At 39.2% G+C, this 26,469-nt stretch overlaps 1 protein-coding gene across 4 annotated transcripts in view; it reads left to right on the forward strand.

The window, feature by feature from the left end:
• OPHN1 (oligophrenin 1) overlaps positions 1 to 26,469 on the forward strand; it is a 581,757-nt gene that overhangs the window by 434,531 nt on the left and 120,757 nt on the right. For all 4 annotated transcript variants that reach the window (XM_087427121.1, XM_004439895.3, XM_087427120.1 and 1 more), the window contains one exon: positions 10,981 to 11,140. In XM_087427121.1, coding sequence (XP_087283247.1) covers positions 10,981 to 11,140 — 160 coding nt within the window. The remainder of the gene's footprint in view (positions 1 to 10,980; positions 11,141 to 26,469) is intronic.

Raw genomic sequence — 26,469 nt, forward strand, 5'->3', positions numbered from 1 at the left:
AAGTTTTCCTTAAATCTAAAAAAACAAAACAATAAAAAATTCAGCAATATTTCAAAAAAAGTTATAAAAATCATAATCATCCCCACCAGTTCATTCAGTCCAGCGTAATTGATTCTTGATCTTAATCTTCTGTTAGCAGTTTCATGAAGTCCGCAGTTTCTCTGTTAGAATTCTGTCATTTCTTACCCAGCTCAGTTCTATAATCTGAAAGTTTACCAGAAACCTGTATTCTAGAGTAAGTGCCAGAGTCCTTTCCATGAATTTTTCTGAAGATAAAACATATTTTGAAAAAGCATCAAACAATAACTGTCTGTAAACAAGACCCCAAAATGGCAATTGACAAAGAAATTTGGTTAATTTTGTGACATACAATACTTTAAAATAATAACCAGAACCAGACTGATAACCAGGACAGATCAGAATTTCAGTAGTGTTATACAATTTTTTTTATATTGTCTTTATTTATTTATTTTTTTGTTTATTGCAGTAACATTGGTTTATAACATTGTAAAAATTTCAGGTGTACATCATTGTACTTCTATTTCTGCATAGATTACATCATGTTCACCACCAAAATACTAATTACAACCCATCACCACACACATGTACCGATTTATCCCTTTCACCCTCCCCCCTCCCCTTCCTCTGGTAACCACCAATCCAATCTCTGTCCCTATGTGTTTGTTTATTGTTGTTATTATCTACTACTTAATGAAGGAAATCATACGGTATTTGACCTTCTCCCTCTGACTTATTTCACTTTGCATTATACCCTCAGTGTCCATCCATGTTGTCACAAATGGCTGGATTTCATCGTTTCTTATGGCTGAGTAGTATTCCATTGTGTATATATACCACAGCTTCTTTATCCATTCGTCCCTTGATGGGCACTTACGTTGCTTCCAAGTCTTGGCTATTGTGAATAACGCTGCAATGAACACAGGGGTGCATGTACCTTTGCAAATTGGTGTTTTCAAGTTCTTTGGATAAATACCCAACAGTGGAATAGCTGGATCATATGGTAGTTCTATCCTTGCTTTTTTGAGGAATCTCCATACTGTTTTCCATAGTGGCTGCACCAGTTTGCACTCCCACCAGCAGTGTATGAGAGTTCCCTTCTCTCCACATCCTCTCCAACACATGTTGTTTCCTGTCTTGTTAATTATAGCCATTCTGACGGGCGTGAGGTGATATCTCATTGTAGTTTTGATTTGCATTTCCCTGATAGTTAGTGATTTTGAACATCTTTTCATGTGTCTGTTGGCCATCTGTATATCTTCTTTGGAGAAATGTCTGTTCAGGTCTTTTGCCCATTTTTTAATTGGGTTGTTAGTTTTTTTGTTGTTGAGATGCATGAGTTCTTTATATATTTTGCAAACCATACATCTGATAAGGGCTTAATCTCCAAAATATATAAAGTGTTATACAATTTTAAAGCACCTATATCAATAACATTCACCCACACAATATCACCTAAGAAGGTTGATTGTCATTTATCTGACAATGCTTCCCATGTAATTTAACATACTGAATAAACCTAATAAGTTTAGTATCTTCCTCCTTATAGGAAGAGAACAAATTTCTTTGAGAAGTTCCAGGGGCCCTTTGAAAATTCTCAAAGAAAAAAAGTCAAAAGAAAGACTTTATTTAAGATATGAATTTTGGGGAGCTTGTCAAGAATATAAACAGTCAAGGGCAAACAGAGCATTAACTATCCAAAAAGCCTTAATAGAGAGACCTCAGTCTTTTGAACATAGGAAATTATTTTAACAGTTTTTCTGTCTTTTGGGTAGACTTACTCAAAGGTAAAGAAAAACCTTTTATAGCCTCTTTATCAAGTTCAAGAAAATTATCCTTTTAAGAGAAAGAAGACCGAATTTTAATTTTGTACCAGCTTACTTCTGATATTAAAACTCATTTACTTAATTAAATTCATTTTAATCTTAGCCAGCTTGACCATGCATAAAACTCTTTTTTCCAGAATTCCTCTTCCACAAACCTTCTGTAACTTTCTTTTTACATTCAGAATTTGTCCCATGTCTTCCTTTCTTCCCTTCTAGTACTTTAAGGGACAAATTTATCTTTCTTAACCAACCAAACAAAACATTTACATTCTTTGCACCTTCTTTACTATACACATCTTACTTTCCTTGTATACAGAGTTATTTTCCTTATTAATTTTTAGTAGCTTTAATTACATATTAGAATTTTTTAACCCTTTTAAACTTTGACTTCTAATTAAAAACTAAGTAAGCAGTTATAAACTTTCTTTTATATTAGCATTGGCAAGTTTATTTCTTGGCAAATTATTGGCACTTTTCATAATTTCTGGAAACATGTTACTTTATAGTACAATCTTTTAATAAAACACAAGACATGTTTACTAATAGACCCAAAACACCTTTTAGTTTTCTGTAATAAGCCGAAAGTAGATAAACTTAGATATGTTTAGCAATAATGTTTCAGTATTTTATCTTATTTGAAAATAACCCATATACTCAATTAACTTTTATCAAAAACTCTAAAGTTTTAAGTTATCAAAAGGAATTTTGGAAGCTGTTTTTCCCGAGTACACAGACCACAAAACATAATTATTGTACCCAAAAACTCTTACTTAGTTTTATCTATATAAAGCATTTGTTTTCAGCAATTGTCAATCAAACCAACAAACTTAAACCAGCTTTCATTTACCAAAGATTAATTTATATCATGTTAACTTGAAAGAAATTTGGGTTAACTGCATTTAGAAATAATTTTGTACGTGCTTACTTCAAGTTAATTGAATAGAGCTCTTAATTTTGACCATACCATCTGGAGGTAAAATATCACACATAGGTAATATACATATAGACACATACACAGAGACTGCACAGCTATTACTGCCATGAATCAGGTGCAAGGCTCCCCAATTATGAATCCAAATTTTTGTTTTAAGCCTTTTTTTACTAATATTTGTGGAGAAGACACTCAAGATGCTAGTTTTATGGCCAGGTGTGGTCCTATGGCCATTTTTTGGCCTTTTTACTTTTTTTTTTCCTTCAGTCTTAGAAATTGGTGATGAGCCAGATAACACTTCTCAGAGAGGGGCAAGGCGATAATCCTTTTTGAGATAAAGGAACTGGGTGGAATCTGAACTGCCTCTAGAGCTGCTTTTCCAGTTTTACAAGGATTTTTTTTAAGGACACTTGCTCTTAATTTCTCAGAAATTGGGTTGTAACTGAAAAGACATAGGTTGATCTCCCTATCCCACTACATCATAAAGGCCCAGAGAAACCACTCAAGTTTTCCCCAAGATGGAGTTTCTGGAAGATATCTGCCTTGTCAGTTTTTAATATCCCAATATCTACAAGCATTTATGGCTTAACTATGGGCACAAGGCGTCCCCAAAAGAGAGTGCAAAAGGAGTAGCCCTCACAAGATCCAGAAAGTTCACTCCAAAAAAAAACAGCCCAAGAAAGCAAAGGGCTTCGCTGCACAGGCGGTAGTGCACCAACAAACAAAGGTCCCTGATTGAGTGAGACCCCTCATGACCAAAGAGATGACAAAGCCAAGTTCTCAAGACATAGAACAAGACAAAAAGAGGAAAAAAAAAAAACCTCGTCTTATATGCACATTAACAGCTTTAGCTATGCTTTGGGTCTCTTGGATCCAGACTAATACCTAGGGGGGTGGTGCCGCAGGGATGGGGACTGTGTGTGCTTTACAGAGTGCCTTGTCATTGCATGGACATTTTCTTGACGTTGGCTAGGGACCTGTGTCACCTACCCCGATCTGTGACCCAACTTATCCTTTCATGGGAGACTTCTGAAGGTGGTGAGCACCCTAATGGCTTTTAACTGCTCGACCTGCACCCACCAATATTGCAGCTTTTTTGGCTTCCAAGATGCCCTGTTAGCAATAGCTTCCACCTTATGCACACACTCCACAGGAGGGGCCCTATGGCAAAGCTACTGTGGGCCCGCCCAGACAAAAGGCTTGTGGAGATGCCTGCATCTTGCTCTAAGGGTTTTCCTTTATGACAAATGACACAAAAAAACAGAAACAAAGGAAAATAGCGACCATCTCTGGGAGGAGAATGATCAATAAACCAGTGAATATTCAGTAGCTCTTACTGCTTATCTGTAGCTGAAAGTCGCCCAATTCAGGAGAATGCAGCCTAAGGAGTTTCAGGTGGGGATCAAATTAGTGTTTCCCATTGTTTCAGAATTTAGACACGACTGTCAAAAGTATGTTTATGCTGCAGCTAGAATCAGATTGCAAAAATTTAAAGCATCCCTAAAATCAACACCCTTACAATGAAGGCCCAGCCAAGGCTTCCTTTAAATAGCCAATGTAATTCCCCTAAAGCTGACGGCAGTTTGGTAGGACTCTTAGCCACAAACAGGAGTGCAACTTGCATTTTTGTCTGACTATCTCCGACCACAAAATGAGGTGCACCATATTTTCATCCGACCATCTTTTGAGATCCCCTCACAACCTGACAATTATCAAGCCAAGCCCTCAGGACACAAAACAAGCTTGGTAAGATTCTGCTGTTCTCTGTAAACATTTACACCTTTCGGAAACTTTTGGTCGAATGGTGGAGTCCTGGACTCTTTAAAGATTAGAGATTTTCCCTTTTTCCTTGGTTTGGAGGCTCAAAAAGAGCCCAAAATGGCCACTGTAATTTTAAATTATCCCAAGTTATCTTGCCAGCTGTTTACAGTTATCTCCCTTTTAGGAGCTTCTATCAAGGTGGCTGCAACAAACAAGGTCTGATAGTGAGCTAGTGGGAGCAGCTCCCCCAAGAATAATCAAGGGGTCGGCTCTTTCCCTTATGTGTCCCAGCACCCACAAAGTTCAGGTGATTTAAGCCCCGGATGAGCTGCCACTGTCGATTGCCTCACCATGAACAATGAGGGCCCAGTCAGATATGTTCTTCAGGAAGGGTCCCTATGAGGCCGTTGCACGTCATGGGCAGACACCCTGACACCTCTGTAAAGTCCCCAGTCACCTGGGAACGTCCCGAAGGACCAGAGGGAACAGTGCCTCTTTTCTTTGAAGTCAGAAGACTCTCATAAGATTAGTCTAAAAGGCAGTTTGTTATGGTCACCGAGAAACTCAGTCCCCAAGCAGCCAATTTTAATAAATAACACAGTCAAACATAGAAAAACATGAACAGGTACAGAAATCCAATCTCTGGGACTCTAACCCAGGGTACTCTGGGACCCTACCCCAGAGTTCATGACTTGAACCCGATCCTTTTGAGTTCCCCAGTGGCTGTAATCTTTATATTGTCTCCCACAATCCTAGCCTTGAGACTTTAACCCAGCAACTAAATCTCGCCAGTAGGGCCTCTAACCCACAATCCTGACAAGATATTAAACAATTTTAGGCACAAGCGCATTTTAACAAGGTCACTCACCCAAATCCAAAAGATGTCTGATCTTGGAGCTCTTTACAGACACAGACAGACACAGACAAACTAGACACTGGTTCCTAGATTCTGGATGAAGTCCTATTCTTCCCACTCTGGCAGGACACCCTATTTACCAGATGGTCCCCCTTCTCAAAGAGGAGACACCAGATGGAGGGGAAGGAAAGTTCTCGGTGGTGGACCCCCGAGGTGACTTACCCTACTCCAGATGTTTGAGCCCATCGACCCACCAGATGTAACCATTTCTCTTCATACCACATCAGCGTTAGGAGGCAGCCGGCGTCAGCACAGGAGAGCAGGTAGGGCAGATCCCCCAAGACAAAGAGAGCCTCGGTGGCCACTAGGGACTTACCCAACAGGCCGCCCGTCCAAGGTCAGCTGGCCACGAGCAGGACTTAATGTCCCATCTGGGTCGCCAAATTGTTACTGCGCAATGTGGGGCCTTCTGCTCACCGCAAGACATGCCAATAGTCAAGAGGCAAGGTGGTAGGAGAAAAAGGACTTTTTTTATTACAGCTTGCTAGCAAGAGGGAAGATGGCCAACTCACGTCCAAAAGAACCATCTTAAGGGGGTACAAATCTTACAGCAGTTATATAGGCCATTGGGTTATTGGGGAGGGGGTTAGGAATGTTGACCTTCTGGTGTTACAGACTGGGAGTGCCACACCAGATCTTTCAGTTTTCACTGACGATGGCTATCAGCATAGATTCTCAGTTCAGGGGTCATCACATTCCTAAGGAACTCAAAAAAACGAAGTTATCATCTTATCACAGCTGGGAGGTACATGCACAAGCGGGGGTCGTAAAATCTACAGAGCAGTTAGACCTCCTGGAGGGTGCATATCCAGCTGGGTTAGTTTGTCAGAGGTCATTCAAAGTCACAATAGAGTTTTTCTTTTCTACAATGGCTTACCTCATGTCAAACTTGCCTTGAGCCAGTATCAATTTGTCTGTTAAAGTTTCCAATAGGATCAAGGGGCTTACTCTGATTCTAGTTCTTTTTTTTTTTTTTTGAGGGATTTTTGTGTTTTGTGTTTTCTTTTGGTGGATAGAGTGGGGAGGGCAAGCATACTTAATAGATGGTTCTGTGTTCTTCCAACAGTAGATACATAATGTGTGGCTGTCTTTTTTCCCTGTTATTTTCAAGAGAAGGGCTTTCTTAGATTCATTGAATAGCAGAGCTGGCAGGTGCTTTAGATTACCTAATAACCTCATTTTATAGATGAGGGAACAGATACCTAGGGGTGGAAAAAGATAGGCTCAAAGTCACACAGCACATTATTGATGGAACCAGTTTTAATTAACTTATTCAGTTTTTGTTTTTTTCTGTTTATTGAGATATAATTGACACATAAAATTTGTATATATTTAAGATGTGTGACTTAATGTTTGGTGTATGTATACATTATGCAATAATTGCCGCAATAAAGCTAATTAACATATCTATCACCTCACATAGTTACCATTTTCTTTCTTTCTTTTTTTTTTGGTGGTAAGAACACTTAATATCTACCCTCTTAGCAAATTTCAAGTATACAATATTGTTCACTATATTCACATTGCTGTACATTAGATCTCAAGAACTTGTTTATTTTGCATATCTGAAACTTTGTACTTCTTGACTAACATCTCCCCATTTCCCCCTCCCTCAACCCTTGGCAACCACCATTCTACTCTCTGCCTCTGAGTTTGACTATTTTGGATTCCACATATAAGTGAGATCATGCAGTATTTGTCTTTCTGTGTCTGGTTTATTTCTCTTAACATAATGTCCTCCAGGTTTATCCATGTTGTTACAAATGGCAGGATTTCCTTATTTTTTAAGGGTGATTAATATTCCATTGTGTGTATATATTTATCTATAAGTGTCTGTGGACACTTAGGTTGTTTCCATGTCTTGGCTATTGTGAATAATGCTGCAGTGAACAGGGGAGTGCAGATATCTCTTTGAGATCCTGATTTCATTTCCTTTGGATATATACCCAGAAGTGGGATTGCTAGATCATAAGGTAGTTCTATTTTTATAGGCATTTTAATTTATGATCTCTGATCTAAACCACGTAATCAAATTATATTTTTCCCAAATTGGAGGTTTTTTACAACCTCCCTCTGATACCCATTCCTTTGTTTTAAATTTTGATGTTAAAGAAATTGTACCCATTTTCTCTAGTCCATGTGCACTAGAGAACTTAAGATTTCTTTGCTGTCAAATCATATCACAAACTCCTACTTAATTCACAACTAACAATGCCCTTATTTTTGGTTTCATTCATCGTATTGTCGATGCAAATAAACAATAATCAACCTATAGATTAAACATGAGGTAAGTTTAATATATGAGTTAGTCTGAGGACTATAGCCTGGAAGTGCTATCTCCACCAGGGAAGAAAGCACTCCAGAGAAGTGAGGTGTACAGCATGGTTATATACTGTTTTGGAACGTACATCAAACATGGCAGGAATACTTTTTTTTTTTTTTACTACAGTCACAAGATGTTTTGCTGTGTACACAGCAGGTCAATCTGACCCTGGTTTCTGGGGAAGAATGCTTATCTTCAAAGAAATGCTGATATGGGAGAGAGGCATTCATTCCTATCTTTAAAAGCAACATTCTTTGCTTTGGGATACTGTTTAATGTTTAAAGCAGATGTACAATGCATGCTTGACAGACCATAAGTCAGGCCATTCTGGAAAAACAAGTTCAGGCAAAATCAGTTTTAAACCAAAATGGCTTCCTGATATACTCCAATATATTAACTTTCATATTAATTTTATTGGTTGTCATTTATTCCATCATTAATCTACAATTTGGGGTGTGACTTTTGTCTCTTAATGGTTTTCAAAATGTATAATAAAGGGAGAGATGTCAAATGGAAAGAAATCTCCTCAAAGAATAGGTTGTCTTCCAAATCTCACAAGAAAGGAAGGAAAAGAGTGTCCTAAACGGGATACCAGGAACCTCCCTCTGAGAAATAAACGTTGGCTCTAGCCTAAAGGGGCTCGCACAGGGGCTTTGATTTCTTGAAAGGAACTAGACAAGCAAGCAGTAAGATGCAATGGGATGAAAGACTTGGAGCCCAACAGATATGGGTTTGAATCCCTGTATTGCCATGTATTCACAAACTGTGTGACCTTGACTAAGTGATTTACCGTCTGTGAACCTAGGATTAAGAGATAAAATACTCTGCCTTTTGGTGTTATAAGGATTAAGTGAGCTCTGGCATATTCAACCAAAGTCATTTCCTTTCAAAGCTCACAAAAGGAGACAAGCATTCACACATGCTGGAGGCTGTTGTCTCACAAGTGTCATTCCTTACCTTGTTACTAGTGGTTTAGCCATTCTGGATCACTTGGTGGCAGCATGGAGTTGCTTTTCTATTTTAACATCTTAAAAAATTCTATCACTAAAGAATAAGGGTTAATTGCAGAAGTATTTAAACTGTTAAAAGGGACCCATCACCAGCCCAGCAATACCAAAAGCCTGTAAATGGTTGCTGTTCCTTATCATCTGAATGGCACCCAGCCTTTGTCATGGGCTTAACAGACTTCATTAGGATTTGTCTAAAGATTCTGTTCCTGTCAATTACCTACTTAGTGACAAGAGCCTGTCTGTCGATGGGGTCAGTCTCTCAGGGGATTTGACCTGGGCAGGTTTTGAAAATTAGTGTTTGTAATGGGCTGTCCCATCTCCTCACCTCCCTATCCTCACAGCCAAACTGACCAAAGGGCTGCATACCTTTTACTTGGCTGCCTCCAGTGCTATTTGAAAGAGCACTAGAGGTATTCAGTTCCGTTAAAAATCATTAATTGGTACTTGCTGCCTGCAAGACGCACACACACTTGGAAGTTGTTTACCACCTAGTAGGAAAGGTAGGCAAGAAACAGAAAATTCCATCATACTTTGCTTGCCAGTGGTGTCAATCAAGATGAGGACAGTGGGCTGTGATTGTCCTGAAGGAGATGTCACCTAAAGTGAATCTCAAAGGATAAATAGACATTCTTTATATTTAGGAAGAGGGAGACAGTCTAAATTTTATTTATTTATTTATTTTTCCCCCAAAGCCCCAGTAGATAGTTGTATATCATAGTTGCACATCCTTCTAGTTGCTGTATGTGGGACGCGGCCTCAGCATGGCCGGAGAAACGGTGCGTCGGCGCGTGCCCGGGATCCGAACCCAGGCCGCCAGCAGCGGAGTGCGCGCACTTAACTGCTAAGCCAGGGGGCCGGCCCCAAGAAGAGGGAGACATTCTAAGCAGAGGGAATGGCGTGAGCAAAAATATGCAGATCTGAAACAACATCGTGTAGCCAGAAAACTTAATCTATGTAGTGTATTGTATCAAAAGTCTCAGGGGCCGGCTCGGTGGTGCAGCGGTTAAGTGCACGCGGTCCGCTGCAGCAGCCCGGGGTTCGCAGGTTCGGATCCTGGGCACGCACCAATGCACCACTTGTCAAGCCATGCTGTGGCGGCGTCCCATATAAAGTAGAAGAAGATGGGCACGGATGTTAGCCCAGGGCCAGTCTTCCTCAGCAAAAAAGAGGAGGATTGGCATCCCATAGCTCAGGTTAGCTCAGGGCTGATCTTCCTCACAGAAAAAAAAAAAAAGTGTCAGAGGTCAGCAGTGCCTAGATGGAGGCATCTGGAGAGGTAACAATAACAAAAGATACTTCTAATGGAATATTTCCAGGATATCATGCTAAAGCAATTTAGCTCTATTTATTCAACAACCTTCTGAGGTGCCTACTATTTTTACAAGTGGGAAAACTGAAGCTCAGAGAGGCTAGGTCACTAACACTCACTGTTGCACAGCTAATGAGTGGCAGTGTTGGATTCAAACCCAGTTCAGCTTCAGAGCCCAAGCTGAGCATTGAGATTAGACATAGGTGTCAAATTACAGAAGGCCTTAATTGCTACTTTGAAGAAAGTTGGCCCTGTCCTATAAGTGATAGGAAGCCACTAAAAGGAATTTAAGCAAGGAGAGTGACTAAGGGTCAGAAAATTTGAGATTACAGGCCCTACTCTAATCAGGCTGATTGTCACTTCAGGCAAATCCCTTTCCTTCTCTGTTTTTTTAATCTGTAGAATTAGGATAATGATAAAGGGCTAATCCTAAAGATCCCTTTCAGCTCTTTGAGTTTTTTGCTTCTTTAACTGGGGATGGGGAAGGGGCTAGATTCCTGACTGGTGAGACTGGTAGGCACTTTCTCTGTGTGCTTTGTTCTTCTTTGTATATGCTTTAAACGTGGTGTACCTTTTGCCTGGAATGTCATCTTGCTTCCCTCCTGTCTTTCCAAATACTTTCTAACTATAGCCTCCCAAACCCCTTGTCTTAACTCCTACAGTGCTACTAAGTAAGTTAGCTGTATCTCACTTTGGACCCTAATTATATACTATCTTGTATTCTTTGCTAGTTGTTTCCTTTGCAATCTTTTCTTCCCATGTATATTTTGGGCCTCTCTTCTTCTACTTTTTAGTTTCTCTTACCCCCTATGGCACCTAACACAGTCTTGGTTACAAGGGGGTCTTGGAGAAAATCTTGTTAATCATTTTCTTTCTCTTCTGACAGTGTGTGTGAGTACAGCAAAGAAAATCTTATGACTCCCTCCAACATGGGAGTGATCTTTGGGCCCACTCTGATGAGAGCTCAGGAGGACACTGTGGCTGCCATGATGAACATCAAATTCCAGAACATTGTGGTAGAAATCCTAATCGAGCACTTCATCAAGGTATGTTTTTCCTGTCCTCACCATCACTCCTCCAAACATGTGACACTTTCCCCTAGCCACCTTTTAGAGTTGTGTCTCCCTCCCTGGCTCAAGTTGATAATGGAAAGAAATTCCATTATAATATAATGACATTTAATAGCATTTCTGACCCTGTGAAATGCATTCATTTAGCAAATATTGCTTGATCATGTAACTGCTTTATTTTCAGGCATCATGTTAGATGATATAGAAGAAGAAAAAGTCACTGCCCATGCCTTTAAGAAGTTCACAGTGTAATATGGAAATAGCAATGTAAACAAAGGAAAATAAATGATAGGTATGAAAGTACGCAAAAGTGTATGTACAGTGAAACCATAAAGAAAACAATACCTATACATTTAAGCTTCATCTCATTCTGAAAGAATTTAAGGTGGTATGTTTTATATGGTATATAAAATATGAGGTAGTGTACATTATAATTAAGTCAAATGAAAAAGGAAAAGTAAGGATAGAGACAGGAAATGAACCCAGGAATGAGGCTAGACAAGAAACATTGACAAGTGCTGTACACTTGCTACAGATGGCCCTACATTTGACTCTAAGCTTTCTAGCAGCTGGTGCCATCTAGCAGAGTATAATTCAATAAAACTTTTCTGTAGGGGATTGGGGGCTGATGATATAGTCCAAGTGGTATCCACAGTTCAATTTACAGCTCTGCCACTTACTAGATGTATTAGATGGGGTACATGTTAGGCTGCTAAGACTCCACATACAAAAACACAGTGGCTCCAACAGAAGAGATATTTATTTCTTGTTTGTGGAATAGTCCAACAAGGTGGTCCAGGGCTGGTATGGTGACTTGACAGGGGCAGGAACCCATGTTCCTTCTTTCTTGTTGTTCTGCCATCTCTAAGGTGCTGCTCCATCTGTATGACCAAGTACCTTCTACATTATATCAATTGAGAAGATGAAAGAAAGGGAAATGGAGGATACAACCATTTCCTTTAAGGCCATGAACTGGAAGTCACACATATCACTTTCATTTACATACCATTTGTGAGAATTTAATCTTATAGTCACATCTAGCTATAAGAGAGGCAGAGAAGTATAGTTATTATTTGGGGCAGCCGTGTGCCCAGCTAAGACTTTGGTTCTTTTAGTAAAAGAAGAAAGAGAGAATGGATATTGGAGAACAACTGGCATTCTCTGCCATATTATCTGTGTTACATCAAACAACTTAGCTTCTCTGATACTCATTTTTTTAGTTAAAACATTAAAATGATAATAAACACATGCTATGTGACAGTCACATGTCCAAGGCCATTTAGCTAGTGACAGAGCTGGGATTTAAATCCAAGTAGCCTGGCTCAGAGTTGAAGTACTTAATCACTATGCAGTGCTGTCTCACCAATCATTTTGGTACAGTGATATTATTAGGTATATACAGGGTACTTTGGGATTATCAAGGATGGGTACTTGCAGAGAAGTACAACCTATGTCAATATTGAAGGTGGAAATAAAGGGAAATAGGGAAAGAGAATTTCAAGGAGATGGCTCAGAATGAACAAAGGCTGAAGGGCCTAAAACCCCAAACCATTTGGTATTGTTGGAACATGAAATAGGAATAGGAGTGGCAGCAGATTTTATTGGAGGAAGACAGGGGCCAGGTACTAAAAGGACTAGACTTTGCCTAGTTGAGGAGTTTAGAATGTTTGGAATTGTTCCTGCAGGCTTGAGAAAGCATTGTTTGAAAGTAGAGTAGTATGATGGATAGACTTATATTCAGGAGACATTATCTTGGCTGTGATATGAAGGATAGATCACAGAGTTAGAGGGTAGTGCCATAGTGTGAGCAATAAATAATTGTAGTCTGTGTCAGGGTAGCGGGAAGAACAGGGAGGCAAAAGCAGTAGGATTTGGTGATTGGAAGTGGAAAATGTGAGAGAGGGAGATATCTGAATCCTGGATTTCTGATTTGGCTGTCTGGATGAATGGGGCTGTTCTTTATATATATAAGAAATACAGAATGGAAAGGTTTTGGGGAGATGGAGAAAAGCTCAGTTTGGGGGAGGTTGGATTTGAGATTCCTGAGAGATATCCAGAGAGCAATATCTAGGAAGGAACTTAGTTGACTGTGAATCTGAAGCAGAGATTGGCAAACTTTTGCTTAAAGAACTATATAGTAAATATTTTTGGCTTTGCAGGTCATAGATCTCTGTCACAACTACTCATCCTCACCTCTGTACTGGGAAAGCAGTCATAGACAACACATAAACAAATGAATGTTCCAACAGAACTATTTACAAAATAGGCAACAGGCCCGTGAGCTGTAATTTCCTGAGCCTTGGTCTAAAGCCCAGATATCATTTATTGATTAATTGGCTGATTCATTCCCTCTAACAAATATGTATTGAATACCCACTCTTTGCCAGGTACTGTTTTAGGCACCAGAGGTACAGCCCTTGTGATGTTGGTTGGAATTTATATTCTAAAGAAAGTAGAAAAACAGTATTCAAAATGAAGTAAAATATATAATGTGTTAGATGGTAATGAGCATTAAGAAGAAAAATAAAGCAGAGAAGCGGAATAGGAAGAGTTGGGAAGTGGTTTTGCAATTTTAAATACTGTGACCAGGAAGGCCTCATTGAGAAGATAACCTTTGAGCAGAGACCCATAGGAAATAAAGGAGTGATTCATTCAGATATCTGGGGGAAAAGCATTCTAGGCTGAGGAAATGGTAAGCGCAAAATCCCTGAGGCAGAAGTGTGCCTGTCATGTTCAAGGAACCACAAGGAGGCCAGATTGGCTAGAATGGATTAAGCAAAAGAAGAAATAGAAGAAGATGGATTCAGAGAGGAAATGGAGAAGGAAAGCTAAGTAGATCCTATAGGGCCTTAGAATCCATTGGAAGAATTTTTACTTTGCTATCTGAGTTAGATAAATTTCTCTGGTTTTTGACCAGAGAAATGACATGATTTGGCTTATGTTTAAAAGGACTATTCTGGATACTGTGTGGAGAATAGCTGTAGGGGAACAAAGGTAGAAACAAGGAGACTAATTAGGAGGCTCTTTGAATAATGCAATCAAGAAATGATTGTACCTTGGATGAGGGTGGTAACAGTGGAGATCTGAGAAGTGCTCAGATTCCAAATATATTTTGAAGGCAGAGCCAACATGATTTGCTGACAAATCATGTGGAATGTGGGAAAAAGAGAAGAATCATGGGTAATTTAAAGGCTTTTTATCTGAGCAACTGCAAGGATGAAGTTGCCATTTACTGAGATGGATAAGGCTGGGGGAGGAGCAGATGTGAAAAAAAAAGAGCAAGAGTTCAGTTTGGGACAAGTTAAGGTAGATATGACTATGAGACGTCTGAGGTCAGAGAAGGGAATAGGATTAGAGAAATAGAGTTAGCCTTCAATGGCATAGAGGTGTTGTTTAAAACCATGTGAGTGAATATTCTTGCCTAAGAAATACTTGTACCAAAAGGGTAAATGTTAGACCAAGGATTGAAATCTAGGGAGTGCCTATGTTTGAAAGGCTAATAGAAGAGACTACAAAACAGACTGGGAAAGAATAGTCAGTGACAGGAGAACTAGGAGATAGGGGAGCCCTGGACTCCTGGAAAGGAGAGTTTTAGGAAGGGAAGAGTGGACAGTAGTTCCAATTTCCCAAGCCATGTCATGGAGGACAAGCACTGAAAAGTATCTACTGCTTTAAATATTTTTAAATTTTTAAAATATAAGCAATACGTGTACATGGTAAAAATTTCAAACCATGGAGAAAGTATAGAATGAAAAACAATTCTACCTTTTACCTATGATTAACCCCTAGTTCCAATCCTCATTTCAATAAATTCTCATTTGTCATTTTGGCAAAGACAAAAGGTGTATATGTATTATATATATACATATATATATTATATATTAGACATATATTATAATATATATTATATATTATATATATTATAATATATATATTATAATACACACACATATACATTAATACATTTGATAGATCTCAATATGCATATATTATTCCTCTACACGGTACAGCTAGAAACCCTAGACATTATATATAAAAACAACACAAGAAGACTCTGAAATAGAGAGGGAAGAAGGCATACCAGACCAGCTAGGGACCTTGGGACCTGAGGAATGACATAGCCATGAGTCACCTATGTTTTGTTTTTGCCTCATATCTCCCAGGTTGGGTAGTGTAGAAGCTGACAACCTAAGAACACCAGCAGGTGCAGTCAAAAAAGATCCCAACAAAAGCCCGCTCTCTCTAGTCAAAGGACCTGGAAAGCAACAGCCTAACAACACAGAAAAATTTTAGATAATAACCTCTCTACTCCTGAAAAACATCACAGAAAAAATTGCTCCCCCACCTCCATCCCTGCCAGCTAAGGCTGAGTGGAGGGCCTAGACTTCTACCTTTGCCAGTCTGTAACAAGGCACGTGGGTCCCCCTCCCCCTGCCCCATGTGGTGGTATCAAGAAGGCCAAGTGGGGAACCAGACTTTCATCCTCACCTGGTGATAATGAGACACCCTTCCCTACTCCCTTTGGTGTCACTGGAGACGACATGAAGCACCTGGACTCCCATGCCTGTTTAGCACTGGAGTAGTGTCAGACAAGACCTGGTAGGAAAACAGGGATTTCACCACCACTCAGTATTAATAAGACTACCACACTGTGGTGTCAGTGGAGAGGAGACCATGTAAAGAACAGCATTCCTCTCATTAGACACCCTTCCCCCTCCAACCAGAGTGGTATCAACAGAGGCCTAGTGAGGAGCCTAAACTCCTACTCCTGCCTAGCAATAACAAAGAATCCTTCCTCCCACTGGGATGTTAGTGGAGGCCAAGTAGAAAACCTGGACTTCTACTCCATCCTGACAGTAATGAGGCAGTGCTCCTCCTCCCCTGCAGAGTCAGTATCAGAGGAGGCCTGCTATTACAAAAGATGTAAGTAAGAACAAGACTCTCATAATACCCAAAATGTGCAGGCTTCCATTGAAAATCATTTGTCATACCAAGAACCAGGAAGATCTCAACATGAATGAAAAAAGACTATCAACAGATATTAACACTAAGATGACACAGATGTTAATTATCAGACCAGAATTGTAAAGTAGCCATCATAAAAATGCTTTAATGGGCAATTAGGAATACATTGGAAACAAATGAAAAAATAAAATCTCAGCAAAGTAATATAGAAAATTTCTGCAAAGAAATACAAAGACTCAGCAAAGAAATAAAAGACATAAAGAAGAACCAAGTGAAAATTATAGAACTGAAAAATGCAATAAGTGAAATTTAAAAATCCAATGGATGGCCTGAATAATAGTATGGAGAGAACAGGGGAAAGAGACAGTGAACTTTTAGAATAACAGAAATTATGCAATCCAAGCATCAGAAGACTAAGAGAATTTGTTACCAGCAGACCTATCCTAAAAGAATGGCTAAAGGAAGCTCTTTAAACAGAAAGGACGCAATAAAAAAAGGAATCATGGAATATCAGGAAGGAAGAGAGAACAACAGAAAGAACAAAATTATGGGTAAATTCAATAGATTTTCCTTCTTTTGAGTTTTCTCAATTATGTTTGATGGCTAAAGCAAAAAAAAATGTTTTCACCTTACTGAGATAAAGCAAAAATTGTAATATGATCTGATGTGGTTCTCAATGTATGTGGAGGAAATGGTTAAGACAATTGTATTATAAAAGATGGAGCACAAAGAGCATCAAGGGAGGTAAGGTTTGTACATTTCACCAAACAGGTGAAACACCAGTAGCCTGTGATAAGTTATGTATGTACAATGTAATATCTAAAGCAACCACTAAATATCTATACAGAGAGATGCACACAGAAACATTATAGATAAATCAAACTGAAATTCTAAAAAATGTTCAAGAAGACATAGAAATCCTACATGTTTATGCAGCAAACAACAAAGCTTCAAATTATGTGAAGCAAAAACTTATAGAGCTAAAAGGAGAAATAGAAAGACCCACAATTATACTTGGAGACTTTAACACCCCTCTCTCAACAACTGAAAGAGCAACTAGACAGAAAATTAGCAATGATTTAGAAAAATTCAAGAGCACCATGAACCAACAGAATCTTATCAACATTTATAGAACATTCCACCCAAGGACAGTAGAATACACATTATTTTCAAATGGCCATGGAATACATACCAAGACAGACTATATCCTGGGCTATAAAATAAACCTTGAAAATTTTTGAAAAATTGAAATCATGCAGGGTTTTTTTCCTGACCACGATGGACTCAAACTAGAAATCAGTGACAGAAAGGCAACATGAGGCTTGGAGGAAAAAAAGATGATGTTGGAGAACCTAGTTTCCCTGTCCCCCCACAAAGATCAATGATTGGACAGCTATCCTTGAACATAAACAGCTCTGAGAGACCTCTAGAATCCACTTAGGAAGTTTTAGCAACACAATGGAACAAAAAAGCTGAGAATCATTGCACAAGAAGAAATGGACGATTAACTTCATTTTGCCTGCATCGTCCCATCCCCCAAGTCGGCATTGTTCAATGCCAAGACAGAACTTCCCATCTCAGAAGAGTTCCTCTTGCAAAGAAAAGAAGAGTGGGGTGAGTGACCAGCTTCTTCAGTATCTTGGGGTACTATGTGAAGTTACCACTTCAGTTTCACCTCACCCAGACCAGCAAAGCTGAGGTGTATACAGCTGGCTAGGAACAAGGAAGAAAAGTAGAGGCTATTATTAGCAGATATGCAGTGAGAGTGATCAAAGTTCACAGAGACCTGCTCTGCAGACAAACTTAGCAGATTTCACCACTGATGAAGCCAATGGTCAGCACAGCCACTGTGAACTCCCTGTAGATCTTGCCAGCGCTCTCTCCACAGGTATTCGTGTTCCCTAATGCCAGCCACCTGAGTCACTCTCCACTTCCTCTACCCCCTCACCCTGATAGAGCCCAGGAACCACACTGGCAGCCATCCAAGGTCTCTCCAGCTGCACAAGTGTAAAATACCAGCTGCCTGAGAAGCTCCCTGTCCCTAGCAGAGCCCGGGAGCCATGCCTGCAGCCAGCATGGGCGTCTGCAGCTGTGTGAATGCAAGACATCAGTCTCAGCCTCCTAGGCTGACCACCACCACCATACTTACATTTGGGGCTAGCCCACCCAGCTGTGCACCTGGACACCACCAGCCTGACACCTATCTTTGGCCTCCACCACAGCACATACATCCTGGGAGGAGGACATTCAGCCATGGGTGAGCATGACAACAGCTAGGGCCACCATTGGTGCTTGTGGACCTGAATCAGGCCTTGCATTCTGTCATTGACCAGCACCATGATGCCCACCTATAGATAGAAACTCCAGCTGTGCATCTGCACCCCCCAGCCCAACTCCTGTCACCAGCTACCACTGCAGTGTACATGCCCAGAGGGAGAGTGTGCAGCCACAGGAGAGCACACTGGCAGCCAGGGCCCCCACAGATGCTTGTGGGCCCAGATCAGGCCCTGCCTTCTGTCACTGGCCAACCCAACTGTCCCCACATTTAGCTAGCCCTTCCAGCCGTGCACCTGCACACTCCCAGCCTGAACCCTGTCACCAGCCTCTACTGAAGAGTGCATGCCTGGGGGGAGAGTGTGTGGCCATAGGAGATCACTCTGACACCAGGGCCTCTGCAGCTGCCAGTGAACCCATAGTTGGCCCTGGCCTTTGCTACCTGACCTGGTTCCCATCACATGTGTGTACACAATGGGTACCTGCCTATCCATAGGCATCTGCAGCTGGTCCCTGCAGCTGACTATATACACCACCAGCTCTGGCCACCATCACTTCTTGCCCTGGTCCCTAGCTACTGAACCTGGGGGTGCCACTTAGGACCCCAACAGCCCTTGCAGCCACTGTGGACTCCCTACAGTGCTCACCAAGGACCACACAGTTGATGATATTGTGGACCTGAGGGGCCTGAGCCAAAGACACACCATGCCTTCCTCTACCTGGTGCCACCATGTGCTCCCACAATGGAACCCTACACTACTAGACTAAGAGTCATAGCACAACTCAGCATGCCCCCAGTCACAGGTGAAAAGCTTCCCTTACCAAGTCAATTCATAAAGTCTGAAAGAGGTGACTGCTTATTCAAATGAGCAGACACCTATACAAGGCTACAAAGATCACTAAGAATTCAGGAAACATGTCTCCACCAAAAGACTACTGTAAACCTCCAATAACTGGCCCCAAAGAAATGGAGAACCAGGAATTACCTGACAAAGAATTCAAAATAATTGTTCTACGTGCGCCCAAAGAGCTACACGAGAACACAGGTAAATAATTTAACAATATCAAGAAAACAATACAAGAACAAAATGAGAAGGTCAACAAAGAGATAGAAAACAAAAAAAATTTGGAGCTGAAGAGTACAATGACTGAACTGAAGAATTCAATAAAGAGCTTCAGCAAACTTGCACAAGCAGAAGAGAGAATCAGTGAGGTAGAAGAAAGATTAATTGAAATTATCCAGTCAGACGAGCAAAAAATGAAAAGAATGAAAAGGAATGAAGAAAGCCTACAGGACTTATGAAACAACATCAAACAAAATAATGTACTCATCGTTGGAGTCCCAGAAGGAGAAGAAAGGGAGAAATGGATTGAAAGCTTATTTAAAGAATGCTGAGAACATCCAAAACCTGGGGAGAGATTTGGACATCCAAGTTCATGAAGCTGATAAATAACTGCAAAATTTCAACCCAAAATAATCTTCTCCAAGGCACATAATAATAAAACTGTCAAAAACCAAAGATAAAGAGAGAATTTTAAAAGCAGCAAGAGAAAAAATTCTCTCATACAAAGGAACCCCCATAAGGCTATCAGTGGAATTCTCAGCAGAGACTTGTAGGCCAGGAGATAATGGGATGATATACTGACAGTGCTAAAAGAAAGAAACTGCCAACCAAGAATACTTTATCCAACAAAGTTGTACTTCAGAATTGACAGCAAAATAAAGAATTTTCCTAATAAATAAAAGCTGAGGGAATTCATCACCACTAGACATGCCTTGCAAGAAATACTGAAAAGAGTTCTTCAAGCTGAGACAAAAAGATGCTATGCTAATTAGTAACATGAAAACATATGAATAACATGAAAACATATAACACGCTAATAAAGGTGAGCATATAGTCAGATTCAGAATATCCTAATACTGTAATATAGTGATGTGTTAACTACTTAACTCTAGTATAAAGGTTAAAGGACAAAAGTATTAAAAAATAGCTATAGCTTCAAAAATGTGTTAATGGATACACAATATAAAAAGGTATAAATGGTGACATCAAAACCATACAGAGGGGAGTAAAAAAGTAGAGTATTTGCACGATATTGAAGTTAAATTGTTAGTGTAAAATAGGCTGTTATATATAAGATGTTTTATGTAAGCTTCACAGTAAGCACAAAACAAAAACTTCCAGTAGACTCACAACAGATAAAGAGAAGGGAATCAAAGCATACCACTATGGAAAATCATTAGTTTACAAAGGAAGGCAGCAAGAAAGGAAGAAAAGAGAAGCAGAATTAGAAAAGAGCCAGAAAATAAGTAAGATGGCATTAGTAAGTCCTTGCCTATCAGTAATTACTCTAAATGATAATGAATTGAATTCTCCCATCAAAAAGTGTAGAGTGGCTGGATGGATATAAAAACAAACCCAACTATATGCTGACTAAAAGAAACTCACTTCAGCTTTAAGAACACAGATAGGCTCAAAGTGAAAGGAAGGCAAAATATTTCATACAAGTGGAAACCAAAAGAGAGCAGGAGTAGCTATACTTATATCAGACAAAATAGACTTTAAGCCAAAAAATGGTAACAAAAACAAAAGTGGTCATTATATAACTTTAAGGAGGTCAATTCATAAGATATGTAACAATCATAAATATATCTGCACCCAACTTTGGAGCACCTAAGTATATTAAGCAAACACTAACAGATCTGAAGACAGAAACAGACAAAAATACAATAATAATAGAGGACTTCGATACCCTACTTCTAACAGAATCAACAAGGAGACATTAGATTTGAACCATACTTTAGAGCAAACGGAACTAACTGATATATATAGATCATTTCTTCCAACATCAGCAGAATGCATATTCTTCTCAAGTGCACATGGAACATTCCCCAGGATAGATCACATGATAGGTCACAAAACAAGGCTTAGCAAATTTAAGCAGAATGAAATCATACCAAGTATCTTTTCTAACCACAATAGTATGAAACTAGAAATGAGTAACAGGAAGAAAGCTGGAAATTTTGCAAATATGTGGAGATTAAACAACATGTTCGTGAATAACCAATAGATCAAAGAAGAAATCCAAATGGAAATCCAAAAATATCTTGAAACAAATGAAAATGAAAGCATAACAGCACATTAAAAGGATCATTCTACATGATCAAGTGGAATTTATCCCTGGGATGCAAGGATGGCTCGACATATACAAATAAGTAAATGTGATACATCACATTAATGAATGAAAGATAAAAATCATATGGGCATCTCAATTGAGGCAAAAAGAGCATTTTACAAAATACAGCATCCCTTCATGATAAAAATGTTCAACAAATTGGGTATAAAAGGAACATACCTCAACACAATAAAGGATATATGTGACAAACCTACAGCTAACACTGTACTCAGTGGTGGAAGGTTGAAAGCCTTTCCTGTAAGATCAGGGACAAGATAAGGGTGCCCACTCTCACCACTCTTATTCAACATAGTACTGGAAGTTCTAGCCAGAGCAATCAGGCAAAGAAAATAAATTAAAGGCATCTAAATAGGAAAGGAAGAAGTAAAATTGTCTTTGTTTGCAAATGATATGATCATACATTTAGAAAATCCTAAAGATCTACCAAAAAACTGCTAGAACTAATCAACAAATTCAGTAAAGTTGCATTAAATAAACATACAGAATACAATTGTATTTCTATACACTAACAAGAAAACATGTGAAACAGAAATAAAGGGAACAGTTTCATTCACAATAGCATCAAAAACATAAAATACTTAAGAATAAATTTAACCAAGGTGGTTTAATATCTGTATGCTGAAAACTATAAGACTTTGATGAAGGAAGATGCAAACAAATGGAAAGATATCCTGTGTTCATGGTTTGGAAGAATTAATATTGTTAAAATATCTATATTACCCAAAGCCATCCATAGATTCAATGCAATCCTTATCACAATGCCAATGACATTTTCCACAGAAATAGAAAAAGCAATCTCAAAATTTGTATGGAGTTCCAAAAGGCCTCAAATAGCCAAAGCAATCCTGAGAAAGAACTGAGCCAGAGTCATCATACTACCTTTTTTCAAACTATACTATACGGCTATAGTAATCAAAACTGTAAGGTACTGGCATAAAAATAGAAACATAGACCAATGGAACTAATTCAAGAGCCCACAAATAAGCCCCTGCATATACATTCAACTAGTATTTGACAAAGGAGCTAAGAATACTCACTGGGGATAGGTTAGTCTCTTCCATAAATAGTGTTGGGAAAACTGGATAACAATATGCAGAACAGTGAAATTGGAACCCTATCTTACACTACTCACAAAAATTAACTCAAAATGCATTAAAGACTTAAAGAAAATCATGAAATCATAAATCTCCTAGAAGAAAACATAGGGAAAATACTCCTTGACATTTATCTTTGCAGTGATTTCATGGATATGACACCAAAAGCACAAGTGACAAAACGAAAAATAAATAAGTGAGACTACATCAAACTACAAAGCTTCTGCACAGCAAAAGAAACAATAAAATGAAAAGGCAACATACAGAATGGGAGAAAATATTTGCAAACCATACATTGGATAAGGGGTTAATATACAAAATGTATAAAGAACTCATACAACTCAATATTAAGAAACCAAACAACCAGATTAAAAAATGGGCAGAGGAACTGAATAGACAGTTTTCCAAAGAAGACATACAAATGATCAACAGGTACATGAAAAGGTATTTGACATCTCTAATCATCAGGGAAATGCAAATCAAAATCACATTGAGATAGCACCTCACACCAGTTAGAATGACTGTCATCAAAAAGACAAGAGATAACAAGTGCTGGCAAGGGTGTGTGGAAAAGGGAACACTTGTGCACTGTTGGTGGGAATGTAAATTGGTGCAGCCACTGTGGAAAACAGTACAGAGATTCCTCAAAAAATTTAAAAAAAAACTACTATATGATCCACCAATCCCACTTCTGGGTATATATCCAAAGGAAATGACAACCAAATCTTGAACAGATATCTGCACCCTCATGTTCATTGCAGCATTATTCACAATAGTCAAGATAGTATGGGGGAAGAGGGAGAATCCCCCTCTGCCCTTTCCCTTAAGGTTCTTATGGCTGGCCAAATAATTAACAAGACAGGTTAGCAGGAGAAAATAATACCAAGTTTAGTAACATGTATACATGGGAGAAACCAGGGAAACTAAGTTTCTCAACACAATAGCAGAGATTCATGTCTTAAATACCATCTTCAGCTAAAGACAAATGAGGATGTTGGGGGTGGGGGGAGTCAGTTACAAGAGATTACCACTAAAGCACAGTAAACAAGATTAAGTTTATTATGCAGATTTAAGGCCTCACCTTCCACATTGATAAGTTTTTAGAAATGAGGTCATGCCCCCTCTTCCCAATACAGAGAGAGAGATACCTTTACAAATGGAGATTTCCCTTATAAATGTAAATGTTTGTCTGGCAACTCCTTGCAGGGCCATCTAGAGAATGTGGCCAGAAGACAGAATTTTTGATAAGATGAGCTTGTTGGTGCCTTTCCTATTGCAACATCTATTTTACATTATATTACAGCCATCAGATAGTAACTCCTTCCTGGAACAGATCTTTTATGTCAAATTCTTTAGACAGTTAGTGAGGGAGGTCAAATGTCCATCAGAGAAAACAATCAAGGTAAAGAGATATATTTCAGGGTGGCCAAATCTTGATCTCCCACAATAGGGAAACAACCTAAGTGTCCATCACAGATTAACGAATAAAGAAGTTGTGTTATGAGAGACATGCAGACAGACAAAGAAAAACAAGTACTATGTGATATCACTCATTTCTGAAAACTAAAAAAGCTGAACTGAGAGAAAAAGAGAGTAGAGTGGTGGTTACCAGGAACTGGGAGATGGGGGAAATGGGGAAATACTGGTCAAGGGGTAAAAACTTCCAGTTATAAGATTAACAAGTTCTGGAGAACTGATGTACAGCATGGTGATTATAGCTAATAATACTGTATTATATACTGGAAAGTTGCTAAGAGAGTAGATCTTATATGTGCTAACCAGAAAAAGGAAATGGTAATTATGTGATGGGATGAAAGTGTTAGCTAATGCTATGGTGGTAATCATTTTGCAGTATATAAATGTATCAAATCAACAAACTATACTCCTTAAACTTATACAATATTATACATCAATTAAAGCTCAATCAAACTGAGGAAAAAAAGAAGGAAAACATGAAAATCTATAAATACTTCAATATTAAACACACTTCCCAATAATCCATGAGTAGATAAGGAAGTCTCAAGAGAAATAAGAAATTACATTTAACTGAATGACAACATAAATACAACATATCAAAATTTATGGAAAGCAGTTCTAGCAGTTCTGAGAAGAATATTCATAGATTTGGATGGTTATCTTAGAAAAGTGGCAAAGTCTAAAGTCAATAATCTAAAATCCAACCTCAGGAACTTAGAAAAAGTAGAGCAACATAAATCCAAAGCAAATAGAAAGAAGGAAATAATAAATATAAATAATAAAGATAAGATCAGAAATGCCTGGAAATGAAACCAGAAAAACAATAGAGAAATTCAATGAAAGAGTTGGTTATAAAGAATCAATATCCAAAGAACAATGAAATTAACAGTCCTTTAAAAGACTGAGAAAGAAAAAAAGAAAGCAGACACAAATTGCCAATATCAGAAACAAAATGGAGGATAACATACTAATCTTGTGGATCTGAAAAGGATAAGGGAATAATATGAACAATTCTATGCACATAAATTTGATAACTTAGATGAAATGGACCAGTTCCTTAAAAAGTACAAACTACCAGAGTGACGTCAGCATCATGGTGGAGTGAGCTCTTCCCTTAGTTTCTCGCCCCTAAGATACAATGAAAAGGACGTCCCTAAACCAACACAGGACATTCACACAACACAATAGACATCTGAGAGATCCACACAGCCATACTTCTGAAGGTTGGGGTGCTGGACCCACCCCCCCGGGAGGCAGTGGAGGGAGGTAAGGACATCTCCTCTCCCTCCCCAATTGGCAGTGATCTAGGGCACAGGACCTCACATGGCAGCCAACACACAACACTGAGAAGAAAAGGGGAAAAAGGCAGCCCTCTGTGGGACTGCTTGCACTCTCCGAGTTGCCTCCCAGCCTGTGGGAACACTCTACAGCAAGGCAGCTAAGCTATCACACTGGCATCCACACCAAGCCAAGCAGCCCAAGCCAGCAGACAGTGAGTACAGAGCAGGGGCAGGCATGATGGTACATGTGAAAGAAAGCACCCCTCCCCACTGCCTGTTGCACCAGCCAGGCAGTTGGCCAGAACAGGGGATGCCCACCAGAGTGCATGCACATATGTGTGTAAAGCAGCAGTGACCAGCAGGCAAACGCAGATGGGCCCAGTCAGCACAGCTTCCAACGGACAGACACATCTGCCAGGGGTCGCAGAGGGCTCAGAAGACACAGCTCCTGCCCCCACCCCAGCAGTGGTGGCAGGTGGAATCTGCGACCAGATACTAGCAATATGTGATGGCGAAAGTCAGGAATTTACAGTCTAAATGACAGAGAATTCAAAATAGTTATCATAAAGAAAGTCAACAAGTTACAAGAAAACTCAGAAGACAGTTTAATGATCTCAGGAATAAAATTAATGAACAAAGTGAATTCTTCACAAAAAATATTGAAACTATATGAATAAAAACAATCAGGAATTTTGTAGATGAAAAACACAGTGAATGAGATAAAGGAAAATCTGGAGTCCTTAAAAAATAGAACTGATGTTATGGAGGACAGAATCAGTAATTTAGAGGACAGAAATAAAGAAATACTACAGATGTAGGAGGAGAGAGAACAAAGACTAAAAAGAAATGAAGAAATTCTCTGATAAATATCCAACTCAATTAGGAAATACAATATAAGGATTATAGGTATTCCAGACATAGAAGAGAAGGAGGAAGGAGCAGAGAGCTTGTACAAAGAAATAATAGCTGAGAACTTCCAAAACCTGGGGAAGGAGATGGAATTACATGTAAATGAAGC

The sequence above is a fragment of the Ceratotherium simum genome, chromosome X, assembly GCF_057802395.1.
Source record: "Ceratotherium simum simum isolate JZ-2026a chromosome X, ASM5780239v1, whole genome shotgun sequence".
In the NCBI taxonomy this organism is placed as follows: domain Eukaryota; kingdom Metazoa; phylum Chordata; class Mammalia; order Perissodactyla; family Rhinocerotidae; genus Ceratotherium; species Ceratotherium simum.